We start from the raw sequence: 21,317 nt of genomic DNA, 5'->3' as shown, positions 1-21,317 counted from the left end.
TGCTAATTGTGCAGAACGTTCAATCGGCGGGCATTGCGTTTCCGTTCGACTAGCCTAAGCTTAAGTTCTCGAAAAGGTGGAAAATGAACGAGGGGAAGTCATATAGTGCACTTTAATGTCATAATGCTTGAAGCTGTTTGCGTGTCTGTTTGTCGCTGTTATCCAAGTTGTACGCCCCTGATAACGCGCCGAACCTAGAAATTCCTCACTAGCTTCTGCCACAGGGTTCTTCGCCCACCAAGCTCTCCGTCGGCCAACTCTTTAGCCTCGTCAAGGTCACGACGTCGGCCTGACTGCAGATCGATCTCGTCCAACCGCCAGAAGCGAGTCTTCCGGGCGATCTTGTATCCAAAATAGATGATGGGAAAGAGGGGTAACAAGATGTACGCATCAACGAAGTTGCCAGCATTGAAGGGGCTCAGCGTCGTCCAGCCTTGGACAAGGGCCAGAAAGGTATTAGCTCCGAGGCCAAAATAGGCACTCCACGGATAGCCCCACGAGATGAACGGCAGGTCGTGGACATGGTAGCCCTGCAGTTGCCACGCTTTGCGGAAGCGGATGTGGATGAACGATATTGAGCCCCAGACCAAGAATGCCGACACACCACTAAGATTGACAATGTACTGGTAAGCTTCGCCGGCGCCGGTGGAGATGTTCATCAGCGACAGCGCGCCGCTGGCGTTTGTGAAGACAATCGCGGCCCAGGGAACACCGCGCTTGTTTGTCTTGCCAAGGATTTTGGGCGCTTTGCCATCCTGCGCCATGAACAAAAGCGTGCGCGATCCAACGTAGATGGAGCTGTTGACAGCAGACAGACACGTGACGAGGATGAACGCGTTGATTAGATGTACGCCGCCTTCCCAACCAGCCATCTGGATCGCAACGGTCATGGGGCTTTTCAGCGCGCGACTTTCGCCACTCACTAGGCCCTCAGCATTCGAGGGGCAGGTAAGTCCGAAGAAGAACGCGGACCCCATGTAGATGAAGACAATGCGCCAGAAAACTTGGCGAATAGCCAAGGGCACTGCTACTCTGGGGTTCTTCGTCTCGGTGGCCGCGACCGCGACCGATTCTACGCCGGCGTAGAAGGTCGAGCAAAACACAAAGACGGCGGCCACGCCGCGAAAGCCCCCCACGAATGGGCCTGGGTTGTTCCAATATCGAAAGCCTATCGCATCGGCTCCTTTGACGCCCCCAGCGGCATAACTTCGAACGTGTCAGTTGCATGCAGAAGGTTGTGTGGCGGCGGATGTACGAACATGATAGCGAAGAGGAAGAACGTTGTCAGACCGAGAAGTTTGATCAGTGCCAGCCAGAACTCGGCCTCGCCAAATGTCTCGACTCCGAGCAGTTGAAAGCCCAGGAATAGAAACTGCAACCCTTGTCAGTCAGTAACCGGTCACCGGCGAGTTTGGAAGTGTGAACAAGGCCCCATACCCATAAAATTAGAAACCATCCCCATACAGGGACTCGATCGCTCCAGAAGACCAATACGCTGGTAATGGCGTTGTACTCGTTGGAAAGCACCGCAACCCAGATAATAAAATAGTTCCAGCCCACAGCCACCCCAAAAGCCTTGTCGACGAAGCGATCAGCCAGCTTGGTAAAGGCACCACCACTGGGATACAACGTCGTCAACTCGCCGAGGCTTTGCATGATGCTAAAGGCGACCATGCCGATGACACCAAATCCGATCAAGAGGGACGCTGGACCGCCGCTCGCCAGAGCGCCTCCGGCCCCAACAAGAAGGCCGGGGCCAATGATGCCAGCCAGAGCCATCATACTCAGATGCCTTGTCTTTAACCCTCGCCTGACACCACTGTCAGGGTCGATGGCCCGGAAGTCATCCAGAGCGTCGCCCTGCGCCACATCAGCCAGTGGCGCGGCCGTTTCGTCCTTCTGGGGGCTGTACATCCTGGGTATGTCCGCCCGGGTCTGAGGATGGCGGACAGAAAAGGTTCGCAGGGACAGAGGCGAAAAGGATATCAGCGTTTTAGAGTGGGCATATTAGTATATAGACCGTAAAGGCCTCACCGTGGGCACGTCATCCGAAAGACGTGATAGCAGTTCTGCTCCTCCGCCCCCAACCCCCATTCTGGCATTGCAGTGGGGGGCTGCCGCTCGGTGAGGACCCCCGAGGGCCTGGATTTCTGGAGCAATGGGCTTGAACGGGTTTGCTGAGAGCAACCGCGGTCATGACGTGATCGCCGGCGCCCCGCAACCCGACAGATGTTGGCCTAGTGATTGGCTGTCATGGCCGTACCAAGGAAGCAGCCGTGGTTCGACTCCAGTACGGAGGAACAGCCAAGCAACATCGCTATCGATTGCCAGATTGAAGGTCGCGAAAGGGCCGATGAGCGCGATAAGCGAGATATGCAGAGAAGCGCTTATAAGCTAGTAAGTCGATTTCATATCCCATAATTGCATACCGATTGCCACGTTCGTAACACCTAGCGACTCACATAACAACATAATTAATTGTCTCTCCGTCAGATGAATACTTGCGCCCTCGGCCGGACCCAAGCTCCGTCGCCGGCGGAACCAGTAATCCTCTGGACCAACTATGATTGCTTATGCTATGCCGCAAGCCGCGTGTTTTGATGAAGGTGTGTCTCAAAGCTTGGGCGCTCGAGTCTCTCTGCAGCCAGATTACCAGTCTCGATGACAGCAGGCAAAGCGATCGCCGCCTCTGTGTAATTATATCATTGTGAATGTTCGGTATGCTCGGGCACGTGCCTGGGAGTTACTAAGATCTGACATGTTAATCGGTCTCATGTATCATTGGAATTGTCCCGTCTACGGAGGTTCAATCACGCCAGACTCCAATCAGGGGCAGCGTCCGGCCCGCACCCGCCCAACACACGGACTCCAGCCTCGAAAAAAGCAACCTCAAGATGCTCCTCTGAGACATGAGGATAGGTCGGCAGGAGATGGGTTAGGACATCTTTTAGCTGTGAGGTGTACTTAAAGCCGTGCATGTCTCCCCGAGTTTCGCAAGGCCGCACACCCGCACTCTGTCGTCTCTATTGCACATCTCATCTATTTTCGTTGATAGAAACAGTACTGAATACCGGACCTGGAGAACACCATCTCGAAAATGACTGTCTCCGCGACGAGCGCTCCCAAGGTGTGGCTGATCACAGGCGCCTCGAGAGGCCTCGGGCTCGGGATTGCCAAAGCTGCATTGGCTGCCGGGCACGCCGTCATAGCCGGCCGGAGGTCCGCTGTGAACAAGGACGCATCTACCCAGGAATTCGAGAACCTGGGAGGTACGTGGGCGCAGATTGACACTGGGAGCGACGCCCTGGAGTCTCAGATCGCCGAAGCCATTCAGCGACACGGCAAGGTGGATGTGTTGGTGAACAACGCCGGCTTTGGTTTGGCCGGAACCATTGAGGATGTCAGGTAAAGGAATACGCATGCCACCACTACTTCGATGCTGAGCAGTAATTCTTCGTACGCAGCATCGAGAACATCAACCGCAACTTCAGGGTTAACACCCTGGGTCCCATCCGTACCGCCAAGGTCGTCATCCCATCGATGCGCGCCCAAGGCAGCGGGACCATTGTCAACATCGGCAGCTCCACCGGCATCAACTCCCTACCCGGCATTGGCATTTACGCTTCCACCAAGCACGCGCTTGAAGGTAAGTGGCCCCCTGGGTTGACACCACGGAAAGAGAGTGCCGCCTGGCCCCATATGCTGACCATGCATCCATAGGGATATCCGAGTCTCTCCAAGCCGAGCTCGCGCCCTTTGGTATACGTGTTCTCCTCGTCGAGCCGGGCGCCTTGGCTACCCGATTCACCGATACCACTCTTCAGGACAGTGCGATCGAGACCCCCTTCAGTGACTGCTACAAGGGCTCTTATACCGAGAGGGTGGTGCGTTACATGATGGACGTGGAATCGTACATGGCCAAAGGCGGTAGCGTCGAACAGGCCGCGTTGCGCATTGTCGAGGCCGTCGATGGCACTGGCATGCTGGAGGGGAAAGAACTTGGGCTGCGACTCCCACTGGGCAAGGATACACTTGAAGATGTACGGTCGAAGGGCAAAAGGATGACAGAACTGGCGGAAAGCCTCGAGGAGGTCACCAAGAGCATTTCCGTCACTTGACTGGGCGTGGTGTCATTGCGTGGCTTTTTACAGCTTCCATGTAGCGTTCTACATTGGTCGGCCACGCCATGAGACTATGATTCTAATGCGCTTATCGCACCGTTACGTTATTCCATAGCATGAATATATCCCGTTCGGACCTTGAAATGGTCTTCCAGCCTGTTACCTTTTTATTGTCCCAACTGAGAGCATCACAGCTGATTGTGCCATCGAATTTGCGACAGTCGTTACCAGAGAAGACGAGGTACCCGCTGCCAGAATGGACTGCTTCATCTGGTCGAGAGCTGTGTCCTTGAAATCGAAGCCAGAATTTGGGAGATCTGAAGCTGTTCTTCTCGAAGGTTTCGAGCCGGCCTTGCTGTCGCTCCTCTCGAGGCTGGCTCTCCCCACCTGCATCATAACCGTCTGTCCCATCAACATCTGGATCGCCAGAATCGTCTGTGTTATCACTCTGAACCCGGTCGACGTCCCCGTTTCCAGCTTCAAGAATATCCAATCCAGTTGCCTCGCCAGGAGCTACATTGGCTTCAGCGAGACCGTTGACAATGATGTTCAATGCTTTCCTGCTGCCCGCCATCAAAACAGTGGCCGTCAATGCCCCTTCCAGGCGCAGATCCCCAATCACGCCTTTGCCGTCCACCGTGAGCCGAAGGATTTCCAGTTTAGAAGAGGACGCCTGCTTCCCTTTTCCGACCTTGACTTCGTATGTGCCAAAACTCTTGCGCACATCGAACGCGCCGCCACCGTGAGACTTGTCGCCTGCTTTTGATTTTCCGGCACGGCCTCCGATCCGGTTATGGATGTGTCGCGAGGACAGCACGGTTTCTTCCCAATTGTCCATTTTGCTGATTTTCGCGTTTTGGCAGTTTGTTCAATTGATTAATGTGCCTGATTCTTAGTCGCATATTGTCACTGAGACTTAAAATCACTGACGTCATTCATTTGCAGGCTGCTCTGCATAGGCGGCTAGCATAATGCTTGCGAAACCTGGTAATATCTTATATGAAGTTTGCCCCTTCAGGAAGATTTGGGACCTCCAATGGGCTATTTATCTTATAACACTGACCGCGGATACTTCTGGGCTTTGCACTGAAGTTCGGTATGCTACTCTCGTGATGCCCACCTGTTGTAACTCGATCCCGCATCCAACCCCTGGAGTCCCGATCAAAGTTCGACAGCGGAGCCTCAGACGGAGCCGCCGACGGAGCCGCCGTGCCGCCGCTATCATACTTTGAAGAAGAGCTACTCGCACTGGGAAGTCTGTAGGCGCCTGACTCTGCCTTGGAGATATGCAAAGAGTTCTTCTTCACCGTGACAAACACAGGCCGAAATAGTGGAAGACAGGCTGAAGTAAGTTTTAGCAACGCGGCGTCACCTCCATCTCCTTTATGGGGGTGGTAGTTGAGAAACTAACCTGAGACCACGGATAGATTCACCTCGACAGTGGCCCACAACATAATATCTGCCATGTTCCAAGTCATATCTTTAGATGATGCGTTAAAGTCTTTAGCAAGAACGACCACAACAAGCGATGCGGCACAAACCCTAATGAGAATGTGAGCAAGATGTTTGTGTGATATGCAAGACAGGAAGGGGAAACCCTACAGTATACCAAAAGCAAATAAGGCACTGGTACCAATTTTTTGCAATCTCGAAAACTGCTGCAATTTACGGATCTCGACAATGGGAAGCACAATAATAACGAAGTCGAGTATGAAATGTGCTAAAGTAGACCAGAAGAGATACTTAGGGTCGCTAATCGGACACGTAGCATCTTCTATATCCACGTCCCAGAAGGCTTGCACTGGGACACAGTGAAATATCGTAAGTAAAGTCTGGAAATTCCATCAGTATCTCTGTCGATCTGAAGTCATATACGGTGCTTCCTCACCCTTGCCAATAGCCATGCGCCACTTAGTATCGCTAGAATGATAATGGGCCTTCGGATGGAAGAAGTGTTGAATACACGCCAGTAGAAGGCTAGAATTGCGAACTTGATGAGTGTGATGGAGTAGGTGTATGCCAGCTGAAGGAAGAAAGTGAGTAAATTCGCGGTCCGGAAGGCCACTTCTTTGGGGTCTTCAACATCATCGAGGTGGCGGCCCAGCCCGTTACTGATCCCTACCAAGCTCAATTAGTAAAATCGATGGCAACAGTAGTGATGTACAATCAAGAGTCTTACATAGTAATATGAGTGCTCCCCATGCAGCAGCAAAGAACTATCACATGGTATCAGCCAGCTGCAAATCCGTATAGAAGGGATACTGCGAGTAGGTCTGAGACTCACGTAAGCCCCCATACAACAGTAGTCATCCCACCACAAATCAACTTTGGTGATTTTCCTGGCCGGTATTCGCAATCCAATTGCGCAGGTGGCGAGAGAGAATGTGACACCCATCGCGATAACAATTTGGAGTTGCTTTGTCGCCATAGCCGCATTGTCGTTCAACCAAATTCTAGAGCCAGCGACACAGTTCGGGGGGAGAAGAGTCAGCTTAGTAGCAAACAAGACATATGAAGAGGATGTGATTTGGTATCTGTATTGACGCAAGTTCCGGAGCCTATTCGTTCATCCTTGCCATGTATCACAGCAGTGACGCCAAGGTGTCTCCTCCCGAGTGTTTCCGACTGACCATGCCAACCATGCGTGAAGTCTCTCGTATGCTATGTTTCCTTATAAGATCACTAGCAGGGGTCATATGGCATGCTATAACGGAGCAGCGTGCCGCTTATCAGTCGACAAGATCAGGGAGAGCTGCGGACACTGTACAGAAGAAGCCGATACTGCATGTCAAACCACTAACAGTAGACCAGGGACTCGAGTCTCGTGACTCAACTCCTCTGCATTTCGAGAGGCAAACGAATCAGTCGAAACTTGCGCTCGATACACGTAGCGTGTCAGACAGGTGCGCTTCCCTAAAGAGGCCGACTGTCACTTGGGAGGTTGATCACCAGTATTGGTCATAAGAGTAGGAAGTATAGGCCAGCAGTACCCGAGCCATGTGGAATATTAAGCATAACTTGACAACCATATTGTAAAAGCTGGCGCTGGTTTGCACAGCATGGGCCAAGTCCTTCCACCAAAGACAAATATTGGACGCTTGGCTGGGACAACTACAACGACGGACATGACGCCTAGCCCTTAGCTTCCGGGCGCCGGCGTTGGCGTTCAAGGAGAGGAAGAAAGCGTCGTGGCCGCGAAACCGTTGATGCAATGGTCCGTCATCCGAATACGCCTGCTAACACTATTGGCAATTGGTAGGTGGTGCTGTGCAAGATCTGGCTAGATCGTTCTACCTACTCCAGGCTCCAGGTTCCCCCACATTTGCGCTGAAACTAACTAATCACCTCGGAGAACCCCACCTGCCACCTCTTATGTATTCATCATCGCCCAAGAACCAGAGAATCATCATGATCCGGCCACAGCCCCAGGAAGTCGAGCTGCTCGTCTTGGGCGCGGGATGGACCTCGACCTTCCTCCTCCCCATCCTGGAGAAGCAAGGGATCCAGTACGCGGCTACGACAACCGACGGCCGCGACGGCACCATCCCTTTCCGCTTCGACCCAGAGTCGGATGACGCCGGCCAGTTCAAGCGTCTGCCATCTGCCACCACGGTTCTAATCACCTTCCCGCTCAAGAACAAGGGACCTGCCCGCCGCCTCACCAAACTGTATGCCGACACGCATCCCCAAGACCAGGGAAGCAAGAAGACCCACTTCATTCAGCTGGGCGTGACGTCCATCTGGAAGTGCACCTCAGGCTGGCAGAGCGAGAGCTCCCCCTACGACAAGTCCGACGTGCGCGCCATCGCCGAGGACGAGCTTATGGAGGTGGCCGGCGGCGCGGTGCTTGACCTCGCGGGCCTGTACGGCGGGTCACGCCAGCCGCGGCACTGGGTCGACCGCGTCGTCCAGACCAAGGCTGACCTCAAAGGCAAGGGCGCCGTGCACCTGATCCACGGGCAGGACGTGGCGCGCGCCATCGTCGCGCTGCATAAGAACTTCACCCCGGGACAGCGCTGGCTGTTGTGCGACATGCACATCTACGACTGGTGGGACCTCATCGAGGATTGGGCCATCAGCGCCCTGCGCGAGGCCAAGGAGGATCCCACCAGTGCCAGTGCGTCCGAGCAGGAGGTCGCCAAACAGAGCCGGCTCCTCACCTGGGTAGGCGAGCTCATGCAGGAGGAGGGCGTTAAGGCGCTGCCAAGAGATAGTGCTCTGCTGGGTCGCGTCCTCGACGGTCGCGCTTTTTGGAAGGCCATGGGAATCATGCCAATCTGCGGCCGCGTTCGATAAGAAAGAGACCGTCCAATGGATATCACTATGTATATACTTTCCAACACGCGTGTCCACAGGTCTGCGTGACACGATAGCAGTCAATGATGTACTACCTACTCCTCAAATCCAAGTCCATCCCGCATCTCGTTTGAAAAGCGATTCTTGAGTTGGTCCAGCGCTTAGCCCTGCTCCCTCCCGATCTCAGTCAGCGCCAACTTGAACTTGGGAAATTGCTCCTAGTAGGCGCGACCGTCTTGAGGCACTTGCGCGCGCCCATACCGCCCAGCTGCAACCTATTTTACTCTTCGGCCTAGTGCGGCCGCGTGGTCATCAACTTCACGCAGTCATTGTCGATGTACGTCATCCAGGTGTCGGGCATACGCGGCCCGTCGCCAGGCCACCAGCCATTCCGATGCTAGGACCATGCGCACTTGACCACGGCGAAGTCGGATCGTGATGGCTCGTTCTTGCGCATGCGGGCACCAGGATCTGGAACTCGATATCGCGTACCCGCATGTTCTAGATGCCGTGCAGAAAGTGTAGCGCATGGGAAACGGAGTCACGATGGTCGTCACGGCGTCCTCGCCCTCCGTGGGCGGTAGGTTAGCCATGCCATTGGCGGCCAAATGGTTGCGCCTCCATCGTCAGGGGATATTGCCGAACGGCGTGCTGCTGGTCAGAATGGGGCCCGGCCAGCCCTGGATCCTACATGAAGACTCTGGCTGGGTCCGGGAACTCAGACGAGAGACCTCGATGTCAGTGCACGACAAGGGCTGTGGTGGGGAGAATGGTGTACTTGGGCTTACGCCACTAGGTATATGAAGACCGTTCTACATAGGCGATGAAAGTGTCTACATATAGTAATAAGCGGTTATCTCTTATCAGCTGCTCCAAAGCGTAGCTATCAGATTCCCGGCTAGCTCAATGGCAGAGCGTGGGACTTTTACTAGAAGGAAACTACGACCCACATTACATGTGAGGAAAGAGTGACCCTGAAGAAAATCCCAAGGCTGTGGGTTCGACCCCCACGTCGGGAGTACAAATGCATCTGGTTGCATTCCCTTTTTATTCTCATTAAATCTTCTTTTAATTCTAGAGTAGCTACTCTTTTTTTATATCTTTACTAATTAAGTCACAATAAGGGTACGTGAAGCGAAAATATAAAGAAGCACGTTCAATAGGTATTATAACAAGAGAAGAGCGCGTCGTACATATGTAAGATCTCGATCATTTTGTACTAGGTCGAATATATAAAAAGTCGGTGGCCGCATATATGGTATCAAAACAAACATACTGGAAGGTACTATCGCAGATCCCGTCCCTGTGTCGCTAAACTCCCCATCAACTCCAGCTGTAGCCCCAAACGTATCAACTCGCCATTATAGCCTTAGTTGTATTGCGCCATCATGCGCCCTGGTGCAGGAAGTCTTAGTTGGTGAAAACACCACCGAACCATCGCTATAGCACATATCGAGCCAACCCTTCCGTCAATGTAGGAGTGAAGAGGCCGGCAGCTTAGTGTGCCTTGAAACAGTTGAATTTGCCGAAGCTGAATCGCCAGGGCCCGCGGTGCACGCCGTTTCGGCCTGCGTGGACGGAAGTGCCGAAATGGCGGCCACCGATGCCCTTGGACCAGAAGAAGGGCATGTTGTTATTGGAGATGCTACGATGTTGGCTCCTATACTTTGGAATGTCTGGTCAGTAACCTGAACGAAACCTGTGTGGACAATGGCATTGACGTAGCTTACAGGTGTTCGTGTTTGGTGGGTCGTGATTTACTTCAAGTCTTGGCGTGGCTTTCGGAGTTGAAAAGAATCATGGAGGAGAGAAGCCAAGAAGAAACTCCTGTAAGCAGTCGCGGAAAGGCAAGGTGGTTTATGTGAATCAAAAACGGCCTTCAATGCATATGACGTTGCAACGGTGATGATGGGCTGTCTCTCGATCGCGCCGACCTTGGCAGCCTGTGGCTTGGCGACCACTGGGGCTCGCTAGGTGCAATGACGTCTGCCCAGAGCGCCACATGTCCCTACCAGCCACACTACACACTCCAATCCATGTTCTCAAGCCATTGCCTGAAGTCATGGTCTGGCCCCAGGTACGGCGCATCAATCGCAAAGTTGAAGTCATCCATGGCCATGAACGATGTGTGGCCCGAGTAGTCTGCCCCATCATTCGGCACCATCCCCGCCTGGAAAGCATCCAGTTCCGACTGTTGATGCGCTTGTTGGTGGCCTGTGGGACAAGATTGGCACGGTCGATCTGCCGCGTTCGGCGGGCTGAGGATCTTGTCGAGGATGCGCGTCAACACTTTCCGGCCTTGTTCGCACACGGAGAATATTCCCTGCAGCAGTTCAACTTTGAGAATGAGGTCGAGCCTGGACACGAATACGGAGAGGTCCTGGATGGTTTGGCTGCGCGGCAGCAACGGTTCCTTCGGGTAGACTGGCAGCTGCTCCTGACGAAGCAGTTCCACGGCCAGAACAGCAGCGCAGCGCAGACCGTGGATGGCCACCATATGATTGGTGTTGGCCGCCGATATCTTGGTCAGCTCAGGATCTTCGCTTATACGTATGATGTCCTTGAACATCTGCTGCGCGACTTTGATAAGCCCTTCTGCGCTGGCTCCAGCCTTCTGAAAGAGGACACGCTGAAGGAGGAACTCATTGGCCTGCGTGCTCTGGCGGAGAATGTGGCCGTACAAGGTGACACCAGTCTTCTTTGCGCCCACGAGCAGCTCTTCGTCTCTGCATCTCGCATATAGGGCAGGCACTTTGGTCCACTGTTCTTTGGCCTTTTGCTGGATATCATCTGCCCGCTTGAGTACCTCGTTTGCAGGTAGGTTTCCAAGCGCCAGCTCAAGGATCTGCTCTCGCAGGACCGCAAAGTCTATCCAAACCTTCCAGAAGGTAGTGGCGCGAGTACGGCCATTCGGGTGGCATTTGCCCTCAAGTATTCTCCACAAGTCGGCTATGTACTCGCTTCCCTCTGCAGAAGTCTCGGCATTGGTGAAGTCGGAGGTATCAAGGTTGATATAACGGTATGATAGGCGCGGTGGTCTGCCGAGGAACACCGATATTGAAATCTCGCAGCTGTAAATGACACTGCGCACCTGCTTCCGGATTTGAGCAAGGAATGGTGGCACTCCCGTGTTGGCTCGGATATCTTGATGAAGTCCCATTTCCAAAAATGTGCTGCACAGCTCAGCCCCGGCCCGATATACTGTAGAGTTGACGTCACCCTTCGCGAAGCTGATCAGCGTGTAGTATTCCGCTACCAACCAGAGGAACGTATCGTCAAGAATCTCGCATTCTCGGCAAAATGTGAGACAGGTCGCTGCGATATCGCCCATCGAGCTCATAACAGCTTCACGCGTGGTATGATATTCTTCGAGGAGTTTCTTTGCGTTGTCTCCCGTTGTGGCTGCCCCAGCCACATAACAAGCTATCAACCCGATAACGTCCCATCGAATGTTCGCCCCTGTGGACAATAATATCCACTGTTTGGGTGAGGTATTGCCATTGTATGCCAGTGGGGATTGAGTATTGCGCCACTGCAGCATGACAGGTTAGTATTCACTATACACAGCCGTCTTGAGATGTCCAGGACCCCATAGGCAAGAACTAAAGAAAAGGAAGACTCACGGTAAGCTCGCAGAGCTTTCGAATTTTGTCTGGACTCTGGCTTTTCAAAACATTTCCATGGAAACGCAAGAGTTCAGCAAGCCACATCTTCATGATGGGCTCTATACAAAAGGCACCATCACCTTCCCATGAGCCGTAGAAACAGTTGATGAACTGGTAGATCATTGAGTCGTTCTTTAGAAAAGCAAGAACTTCGCACCCTTTTTGAATGCGGTCATACGAGATGGCCACACTTTGGGCAGAGAAGGTAGTTTGCAAATCTACTGAGGGCACCCCCAGCTTCTCCAGGTCCTCTGTCAGCATGGAAGTCACAGAAGTAGAGCCAAGAAAACTCTGCGCGTCGTTGTGAACGACCTCCTCGTGGCCATGATATAACAGCGGTGCCGAAGAGGCGCGGTGGACTGCTGGTGCTTCCCTGCAAACAACCCGTGGGGGTTTTCCGGGCTTCGGGCTGGCTGGCGCTTCTATGGACTGGACCAGCCGATGGGAGCTGCCGGCAGGAGATACTGGCAACACAGATGGCGCTGGGGCCGTGTGTGATACGGCTTGCCGATTCTATATCATGTTAGTTTGCCCAAGCCTCTCGTCAGTCGATGCGAGGAACTATTCAAACAAAGGTAACACCGTCCCGTCCAAGGTGTCTTCAAAATACAAGCACTTACACGGGTGAGAGGGTTGGGGTGGTAAAAGCATTTGTCGACGCATTGTCTCCTGATGCACCGACCGCACGGGACGCTGTGGTCACACGCGAGTTTGGATTTGCGGCATGGCTCGCAAGACTGCAGTTTTCGGTTCCGACGGTATTTACCAACGAAAGTCTGGCTGGTCTGTTGCAGTTGGATGACCTGGCCGCCGGGTTCGTGATCCATGTTCGGCGTACGGATATCGGAACAGGTGTTGATGTGAAACGCACATCGGCGTTCTAAGATTTAGAGTAAGGATGTATCGCAATGCGAAGGTGATTCGAGGTACTTGACGACTCCGAATGCAAGAGGACCCTTGGCCAGGCCAATCTACTAGACGACGGAGTAGAGGGGGGATGAGCATGACTGAGTCCGAAGACCAAGACGGTGAGAAAGAAGACCGACTCTCATGCCGAAGATGCAATGTTGTGATTGGCCAGCTTTTGGGAAATCGGACTTTCGGAATACAACTTGATCGGGTCAAGCGCACGAGTAAGCACCAAACATCATGGGTGTCTACTGTTCTCCAGGCCCACAAGTCGAGATGCCTAGACCCTTTACAGCTTGCCGCGTGTGGGTATTGCGTACTTGACTGGCGTGACTTATCAACAGCGGCGTGCGACGCTGGGCTTACTCCGATTCAACGGTTGCCTGTACCAGATCGGCCTGTGAGCACGTATACCGTACGCGTCAACAGCATATGGGTAGAAACAAAGTGAAATGACTGTCGTATCCCCGTCCGCGAACCCGGCGGAGCCCCGGGGTATATAAAGAAGTGGAGGGAGAGGCATGCTCCAAGAGTATACCATTCCATACTCTGCTCCATCCACGAACTTGGTCCGAACAAATCTCGGTCTACGCAAATTGCACGTCTCTGTCAGCATTGACAACATCAATTTGCTTCGTCTTCCCCTAGTATTCTCGAGCATTATGCCTTCTCAGAATCCCCAGGTTTCCTTGCAGAGCCGCTCTGCAAAACCCTTAAACACATCCAGAGACTCTTCCTCGACGTTCTCCTTCGATCTCAAACCCGATGAAAAGCCCAAAAAAGAAGATACCCAAGCAAGCATCGAGCGGTGCAAGAAGGGCAAGTCTTCGGTGTCCCGTCTATGCATGTAGTTGCTAACAAGGCGAAATATAGCTGCTCGAATAAATGCTTTACGACAGTGGAGTTGATCAGATGGTAGCACTTCACGGCTGGAATGGAGTTTGCTGTGCCTTGTCTGCCTGTCGTTTCCCATGGTTGTTTGGGCCCCTATCTCTGGGGCTGGTAAATGTTTGATGTTTTTATACGAGTGGTTACGCTATACCTAGCAAAGGGTCTTGTAGTTGGAAAGCAGATTGCTGTAAACTAATTTCTAATTCCTTGATAATAGTGTCTTCTGATATTCCATATGCAGTCTGTCGGTTATACAAGTTCGGCACTGTCTAATTCTTAAGACTATCCAGAAACAAAATCATACTACTTCCCGAGACTGTGTAATCTAGTTTGTTAGGCCACTCGCTTTAAGTAGTCAAATTAAGAAGAAAATGTCCTTCTTGCATTGCCTAGTAAGTGCGATATCTGTCGTGGCCCGCGCATCGGGTCATGGACCGTACAGATTTAGCGTTATCAGCACCATAGTTTACCTACTGTTTGTACCACGAATACGATCTGATTAGATAGATATACCTTATGGCTATAAACTCTGGATACCATAGCTGAAGCTGCAGGCCACCGATAGGCCCGGAGAAAGGGTCAAGCTTCAGCTGGATCTATTATATTGGCAGGAAGTTCTCCTCTTAAATCTGTTGAAATATTAACCATTCCAACTGGCTTACCATCCCGGTTTCTCTGGTTACTCTTGAGCCCTTCCTCAGCTTATCTTTCGAGACCTAATAAGGAACAGTTGTTTATTTATTAGACTACCTGCACTATCTCGCAACAACCATCATCTTTTCCTCAAGCATTACAACCTGAGAAGACCGAGTGGCACCCAAGCAATACTCAAGAGTGCTGTTTGATCCTTCTCACTTCTACGGAATTTACACGTCTACTGTTACTACACACATTCAAGACACCACCACAACCGAGTCTTTAACTTTCATCGCAGTTTCTCATCATGTCGATGTCTCGGGTCAGCCGCCTCGAGATGGATTAGTCCCACATCAAATGCCAGAGCTGGTGCTCTGTTATGGAGTCACTGCGAAGTCTCGCCACTGTGGACGATCATCGGGCCAAGCAGCGTGCTACGCCATGAATGTGAAATGGGAAAATACCACCCCCGGGGACCTCTTGGTTCGGGCCTCCACGCTTGACAAGCTCGAAGACATCCTCCCCAACACGGGCTCCTAGACCAGGTCAACCAACAAGGTCAACGAGGTCAACGAGGATGGTTCACGCCTACGCAACATCGAAGCTTTCAACCGGAATGCCCGTGTGTTCCTGAAGCGTACGACCCTCCGGGGTAACCAAAGACGCTGCAAGTACCTGCGTCTCTGGGCAGAGGAATCCAAGGACCTTGCAGACGGTGAAGAATATTGTGTCATTGGTTCCCGCACCCAGAAGATCTATGTGCCTACGCTCCCGGCGCTCCTCGACGCCCTCATCCGAAACATCTCCCACGGCCGCCGGGGCGTGTCCTTTAGCTCAGCCGACGCTTCGGCCCACCCCCGCGCCCTCGTCACCACCGACTACATCGAGGACTCGGCGGCCCGCGAGACATTACTCGCGAACGTCCAGGCGTATAAATTCGAATTCCTCAACAAATATCTCAACTATATCACGCAACCACTCCCAGCTGGGCCGAAACCTAAACAGAGCGACATCCTGGAGCACCAAATACGCGTTCAATGCCTCTATTCAGCCCAAAGAGCTATTCAGCCCAAAGAGCCTCCCTGGGCTCTTGGACCCCAACCTTGTTGCATCCACGACGCCGAGGAAATCCTTCGTCCAACCTACCACTACGACCCCATCGTGGAGATGGGAAATCACCAACCCAAGTACGCAATTCGGTATCCGACTCGCTGTGCCGAAGGTTTCACCAGTGTTTTCGATCCTCGGCGCAACCAACAATAACAGAGGGAAGAAGAGGAACTGGAGGACACCCCTATGAAGGAGATCTTTGCGTCCCCTATATACGGGTATTTGGGCGTGTAATTCGTTCTTTCGGCGTTATAAGTTCGGTGGCATACTGATGCGGTATTGCTGGCGCGGTGGCGATTCACGAGATGTACTTTTGGTATTTGGAGACTGAAGTAAACCTGTTGCGCTTCTTTGTGCTGGTTGGTATAGGAGCACGCAGTCTGACGAGTGACTTCATCGAGTGAATATTCAATACTAGGATTTCAACCTGAACAGAAGGACGCCCAGCTTTGTTGCGTCTATCCGTAATCGGCTACATCTATAATTATACCGTGGTGATACCACTGACAGTTCGTCAGAGACCGCCAGTACCATGCGATCAATGAGTGGCCATATAGATTGTCTAATCGCTTTTTGGCCACTGTCATGCATGATACATTGGTAATCGAAGACGGGTCTCATATATTAAGTTATCTAGGCCATCTCATGTTCGCACTGGGGATATGTGACCCATTATCCAGCTGGACGTTAGGGGTAGGGGGAGTGAAGGTCTCTTGGAGTAATCACTGGCGTCTCTCGCTATCCCTGAGCCTCACTTCGCTCAAGACTGTCAACTAATGCCATGGGATATTGCTATCATCCAAATAGCCAGAAAGCAGTTAGACATTGTTATGCAGTGCCCTCGGTGAGCCACCAAAATCCCGCAGTTGCCCACCTCGAGGTCCCGCTCCACGTCACCGGGGACACGGAACCTATTATTATGGCGAATAGCAGAATTAACACAAGTCGATTCGTCTAGTCAACCTCGGCAGCTAAATCCAGATATCTCTACATGTAGTGGGATGATGCTTGAATGCATCTCCTTGTAGAAACGCAGTTAGGGTTGGAGGCTCACCGACACCTGTAACAGCCTTGTTTGGAGACGATGACTTGGGACTGTTCCAACTTCTCCATGGGGACTCAGTCCTACCCCGGCAGTGAAATCAGACGCGGCTAGTTCATTTTGTCCCCTGCACCCTCCCGTCAGGGTCGGTTTCGGGTAATTTCCCGGAGGCTTAATATATTGGTTGGTCGTCCGATTTCAGGCGGTCGGCGACACTCGCCTCTGCCCTTCTGCTTGATGGGATGAGAGCGAAAAGCATGGAAAAGGTTCATTCATCAAGGATCAAGGGCCGGTGATGTGATCGTGACCCCCGAGGAGAAGGAGTGTGTATGGCATGCCACCCTTGACTTGGGATCGACCCGATTGGAAAAGCCGGGACAGCGACCAGGTTTGTTATGCCGGCAGCACCTGACCAGGATTGACGCGACATCCCGAGGTAGAGGAAACCCGTGAGTTTGGAAACTTGCTCATACCAAAGTTACGGGTTTGGTGATGGGCCGCGGGCTGGCGGGCCAGTGAAAGCAGTTCCGGTCGGCAGATCGATCCTCCCTCCTCAGCGCGCGATGCAACACAGACGTTCTCATTACTCCCCAGACAGGACAAGCCGGGCACAATCGTCCAGCGAGCCGGCCGCTCTAGTCACGCGGGTTCTTCCGGCTGAAATGAAGTGTGATTCGCCGTCCCAGACCAGTCATTTGCGACCGCCCAGACGCTCGGCGACGTGGGACAAAGTAGACTCCGGGCGCAACATGGCGTGACCCAAGCAGCATGCATGGACCGAGATGCCCATCGGATTTCGGACTTTATAGGTTGCTGAAGAATACCCCGTATGCTGGACAGCCAGACAGTAGACAGGTGGTTGTTTGTGCCGTATTGGGCTACTTGGGTACCTCGGTACATGCAGGTACGGCATTTGGCATTTGGGCGTCTGGGGGCTGTTATCAGATCAAACCGACCAAATCAGTCGGAGTCGGGCTTGGGATTGATTGACATCAATGGTCGATGGAGTTTATGCAACCTGGGCAAGGGAGCTCAAATCACGTGCCAGCCCGTGAACAAACGACCCTAGATTTGGAACAACGCGTTTGTCCACGCAAAGACCACGACAAGATATCGCCGAGTCAGTCCAGCCCCGGCCTTGTAGCATTACTCTACTGTTTCACTGGTCTCTGATGTGATTCGCCCAATCCAACCTGCTGGCAAAGAGGCTGTTCGTGATGGACGCCAACGGGGGATTTTGAGGACGACGAGGCTGCTCTTCGTCGCGCCATCGCGCTCTCTCTGCAGGACGGGCCTGATGCCGGAGAGGGCGGCCGTTCAACATCTGATGACCCGATAGAGCTTAGTTCGGATGATGAAGAGGAGGACGACCTGGAGAAACCTCCCGTCTACCGCCCACCGAAGCGACTGCGACAGCAAGACAACAACCATGACACCAAGCCGGGCACAGAACCCTCACCACCGCCGCCACCTGCAGTTCGAGAGCAAGCACAGCCCGCCCAGAATACTCTTGCTGCATTGGGCTTGGACCGTAAGAAGATGGAGGAAGACCGGTTGGCGAGACTTGGCAAACGAAAGGTGCCCGACTCGGACCAGGAGTCTCAAGAGCGCAATCGCCGCTTAAAGATACTTTCTGCATCTCCGGGAACGAAGCCTCAACACATCACTGGCGCAAGCCGGCTGATGGAGGGTGCATTCCGTGCACCTCTGACAGGGGCCCCGCTGTCAACGAGTCAAGACCCCCCTCCGTCAATGCCCACGCCCACGCCCACGCCCACGCCCACGCCCACGCCCATGCCCATGCCCATACTCATGACTACGCCGAGCGGTTTGCGCTGGCCAAAAGGTGTGGTGAAGAAGACATGGGCAGCGGGTTTCCCGAAAACAGGGGACGAAGTCAGTATCGACGAAATACTCCAAAAGGACCAGCTACAGCTAGCCATAATCAGCTCCTTGTAAGTTACACCGACTAACTAGGATGCAGCGACGTGCTGCGTTCTAGACCCGACGGCAGTGCCCACAGTCTGCCCACACCACTTTTGGGGCGAACCATCACCATCCCTTTACTACGCATGCCGCCGCTGATCACAAGGTTACAGTCAATGGGACGATGAATGGATGCTATCCAAGATCAATGTTGCCAGGACGAAGCTCATGTGCATCGCGTACGCGTCTAGCGAGCAACAGGTATGTCCTGCTCAATTGGTGAAGCCCTTCTATAGATGCTCGCTCACCATTGTTGCAGCGGACCGAGATACAGGCCAACGCCCCCAACGAGAATGTTCGGTTTTGCTTCCCACCCATGCTTCCCATGGGTTCAATGCACTCCAAATTGCAACTGCTGCGATTCCCCAATTACCTGCGCGTCGTCGTCCCGAGTGGCAATTTTGTGCCTTACGACTGGGGTGAGACAGGGTATATGGAGAATGTACGAAACCGCCCATCATCCCCCTCCCCCTGCCTATGGCCCCCAACATTGCTGACTGCCACGCAGGTTGTCTTCATAATTGATCTTCCTAAAGTTCAAGCACCCGAGGCTGCCGCAGCTAACAAACTTACCACGTTCGGAGAAGAGCTGTGTTACTTTCTCAGAGCTCAGGGTTTGGACAAAGGTTTAGTCACGAGCCTAACGAAGTATGATTTCACAGAGACAAACCGTTACGCCTTTATACACACGATGTAAGAGCCTCGCAACCGTATCCTAGTTATACTTTTATACTAACCCCCGAGGATAGCGGAGGCACCCACGTGGATGACAGTTGGAAACGAACAGGTAAGCTTAAATATGGTGGAAGTCAATAGAACTTCATTCCCTTTTTGCAACCAATTTGGGCAGGCATTGGTGTTAACCCTGGAGGGCCACAGGATATTGTGGACTTGGGAGGGCTGTTTCTGCGTTGGGCCTCAACACACCGAGCCTGATCGACATTGACCTTATTATTTCCTCGCTCGGGTCTGTCAATCATGAACTGTTATGCGCCCTGTATTATGCTGCACAAGGCGACGACGGTCAGAAGGTGCTCCGCGAGAGAACCTCAAAGACCAAGGCCAAAAAAGGCCGACGCCAAACACGAGCTCACTTCGGCCACTCTTGAAGATCACTTCCGGATCTACTTCCCCTCCCACGACACTGTTGCGCATAGTCGCGGAGGACCGCGGGTGCGTCGATCCCTGGTGATCGCTTCTTTCGCATGCATATTGTGCTGTATTAACGACCCTCTTGAATTTAGTTGGCTGGGACTATCTGCGCGCAGTCCAAGTGGTGGGATTCCGATACTTTCCCCCGAGAACTCATTCACGATTACCACAATGTCCGCAGTGGTCTTCTACTCCATAGCAAGATAATGCTGGTTCGCAGGCAAGACCCGAACGGAGGGCCGGCCGCTTGGGGCTATGTGGGATCCGCCAACCTCTCGGAAAGCGCTTGGTAGGTGCTTGTTCATTGCCCATCACTGTGATACCACGTCGCTGACCACTGGGGATGCTTCACTTCTAGGGGCCGGCTGACCAGTGACAAAAAGACCGGCAAGCTTAAGCTGAGCTGCCGCAATTGGGAGTGTGGGGTGGTGATCCCTGCAGTTGAGCAGGGGTGGGGAGCGCCCCAGCAAATCAGACGTCTCCCTTTGACCTGTCTGTCTTCCTGGGCAGCATTCCCGTCCCAATAGTCGCAACCAGCGAGGATAGCTACGGGCGGACCAAGTCGAAGCGGCCGTGGCTGTTCCTCGGAAACTGACCACCCTATATCCCGCTCGCGCCTAAGTGTCATAACATAATGTATCATTATCTCATCTCCTCTTGCGCGCGTTCCGATTGGGCATGGGGCAGGCGGGAGCAGGTTTTCGAGGATTGCGAGAATGGCTGGTGGCTGCTGCATGTAAGTAAGACGAAAGCAACCCGCGCACTGCTTGACGCCAGAGCCATGCACCACATCACTGCATCGGTCTTGGAAGATGACAAGCGACAGTCCGCATTCATCCGTGTGGCGTCAATGGGCGAGGTCGGTGATGCCTCTCGACTTGAGATTGCCTGTGCACGCCAAATGCGATGCGGTGCGATGCGTGCCATAGAGGCTCGTCGATACCTGAGAAATTGACACACAATTATATCACTGCCCATTGCGATGAGGGGCTGTCTAACACATATATCTCGTATATCTTAGGTGATGTCGAACTGAACGGCGTCTAGTACCACTCACGCCGCACTTGTTTAGCCAGTGCCAGTCTTGGGGGTTCTCGGGCTAGTTCATGCTAGCTAGGATATAGCTCTGGGCGCGCTATCGTGCTTGACAGGCGCGATAGTACTGAGTACGGCGAGGTCCAGCACCAAAGCGAGTGCATGTGGGACCAATGTTGTCACTTCGGGGATCCAACTCGGGGGTTGCTGCACCGGCCTGGTATCGTTTGAAGGAGGATCTTCAATCTTGCAGAAACACATTGCGGTGCAATATGACCACTCAAGTCATGATCCTGCCTGCATGGCACTAGTCCGGACATCATGTTTCGAACCTGTTGTGTGTCGTACGTATCTACAGAATCGACCCTGGCCCTGCCAGAGGTGCCAAGGCGCATCTTGTCGTAAAGCTAGCAGCCAATGAATGTGGTGGGTAAGTGTGGCGGTAGCCGTAAATATGGAAAACCCGCACCAGAA

At 53.1% G+C, this 21,317-nt stretch overlaps 8 protein-coding genes across 8 annotated transcripts; 4 read left to right on the top strand and 4 right to left on the bottom strand.

Annotated features, from left to right (window-relative positions):
- Positions 1 to 194: 194 nt before the first annotated feature.
- On the bottom strand, positions 195 to 1,914 carry PG998_007562 (amino acid permease; the record flags this gene model as incomplete). The annotated part of the gene is made up of 3 exons (XM_066874378.1): positions 195 to 1,206; positions 1,260 to 1,372; positions 1,438 to 1,914. 3 exons carry the CDS (start codon positions 1,912 to 1,914, stop codon positions 195 to 197), a joined length of 1,602 nt encoding a protein of 533 aa, XP_066730323.1.
- A 1,183-nt stretch (positions 1,915 to 3,097) lies between these two features.
- On the top strand, positions 3,098 to 4,118 carry PG998_007561 (uncharacterized protein; the record flags this gene model as incomplete). Its single annotated transcript, XM_066874377.1, has 3 exons — positions 3,098 to 3,405; positions 3,465 to 3,646; positions 3,721 to 4,118. The coding sequence occupies 3 exons, from the start codon at positions 3,098 to 3,100 to the stop codon at positions 4,116 to 4,118; spliced, it is 888 nt and encodes a 295-aa protein (XP_066730322.1).
- Positions 4,119 to 4,209: 91 nt separating this feature from the next.
- On the bottom strand, positions 4,210 to 4,959 carry PG998_007560 (catalase; the record flags this gene model as incomplete). Its single annotated transcript, XM_066874376.1, has 1 exon — positions 4,210 to 4,959. One exon carries the CDS (start codon positions 4,957 to 4,959, stop codon positions 4,210 to 4,212), a length of 750 nt encoding a protein of 249 aa, XP_066730321.1.
- A 93-nt stretch (positions 4,960 to 5,052) lies between these two features.
- PG998_007559 (uncharacterized protein) lies at positions 5,053 to 6,516 on the bottom strand (the record flags this gene model as incomplete). Its single annotated transcript, XM_066874375.1, has 7 exons — positions 5,053 to 5,105; positions 5,185 to 5,463; positions 5,533 to 5,663; positions 5,724 to 5,953; positions 6,010 to 6,239; positions 6,301 to 6,337; positions 6,406 to 6,516. The coding sequence occupies 7 exons, from the start codon at positions 6,514 to 6,516 to the stop codon at positions 5,053 to 5,055; spliced, it is 1,071 nt and encodes a 356-aa protein (XP_066730320.1).
- Positions 6,517 to 7,529: 1,013 nt separating this feature from the next.
- Positions 7,530 to 8,417, top strand: PG998_007558 (uncharacterized protein; the record flags this gene model as incomplete). Its single annotated transcript, XM_066874374.1, has 1 exon — positions 7,530 to 8,417. The coding sequence occupies one exon, from the start codon at positions 7,530 to 7,532 to the stop codon at positions 8,415 to 8,417; it is 888 nt and encodes a 295-aa protein (XP_066730319.1).
- A 2,020-nt stretch (positions 8,418 to 10,437) lies between these two features.
- PG998_007557 (uncharacterized protein) lies at positions 10,438 to 12,909 on the bottom strand (the record flags this gene model as incomplete). Its single annotated transcript, XM_066874373.1, has 3 exons — positions 10,438 to 11,949; positions 12,041 to 12,595; positions 12,703 to 12,909. 3 exons carry the CDS (start codon positions 12,907 to 12,909, stop codon positions 10,438 to 10,440), a joined length of 2,274 nt encoding a protein of 757 aa, XP_066730318.1.
- A 2,050-nt stretch (positions 12,910 to 14,959) lies between these two features.
- Positions 14,960 to 15,781, top strand: PG998_007556 (uncharacterized protein; the record flags this gene model as incomplete). The annotated part of the gene is made up of 2 exons (XM_066874372.1): positions 14,960 to 15,001; positions 15,059 to 15,781. The coding sequence occupies 2 exons, from the start codon at positions 14,960 to 14,962 to the stop codon at positions 15,779 to 15,781; spliced, it is 765 nt and encodes a 254-aa protein (XP_066730317.1).
- A 1,891-nt stretch (positions 15,782 to 17,672) lies between these two features.
- Positions 17,673 to 20,403, top strand: PG998_007555 (uncharacterized protein; the record flags this gene model as incomplete). Its single annotated transcript, XM_066874371.1, has 11 exons — positions 17,673 to 17,753; positions 17,913 to 18,625; positions 18,770 to 18,857; positions 18,916 to 19,098; positions 19,165 to 19,349; positions 19,406 to 19,443; positions 19,536 to 19,687; positions 19,728 to 19,829; positions 19,901 to 20,097; positions 20,167 to 20,228; positions 20,258 to 20,403. 11 exons carry the CDS (start codon positions 17,673 to 17,675, stop codon positions 20,401 to 20,403), a joined length of 1,947 nt encoding a protein of 648 aa, XP_066730316.1.
- Between the last annotated feature and the right edge of the window lie 914 nt (positions 20,404 to 21,317).

Source organism: Apiospora kogelbergensis, assembly GCF_038363985.1.
Source record: "Apiospora kogelbergensis strain CBS 113332 chromosome Unknown utg000005l_segment0_segment0, whole genome shotgun sequence".
Classification (NCBI taxonomy): Eukaryota; Fungi; Ascomycota; class Sordariomycetes; order Amphisphaeriales; family Apiosporaceae; genus Apiospora; species Apiospora kogelbergensis.
This window is presented reverse-complemented; position numbering and strand designations above follow the sequence as displayed.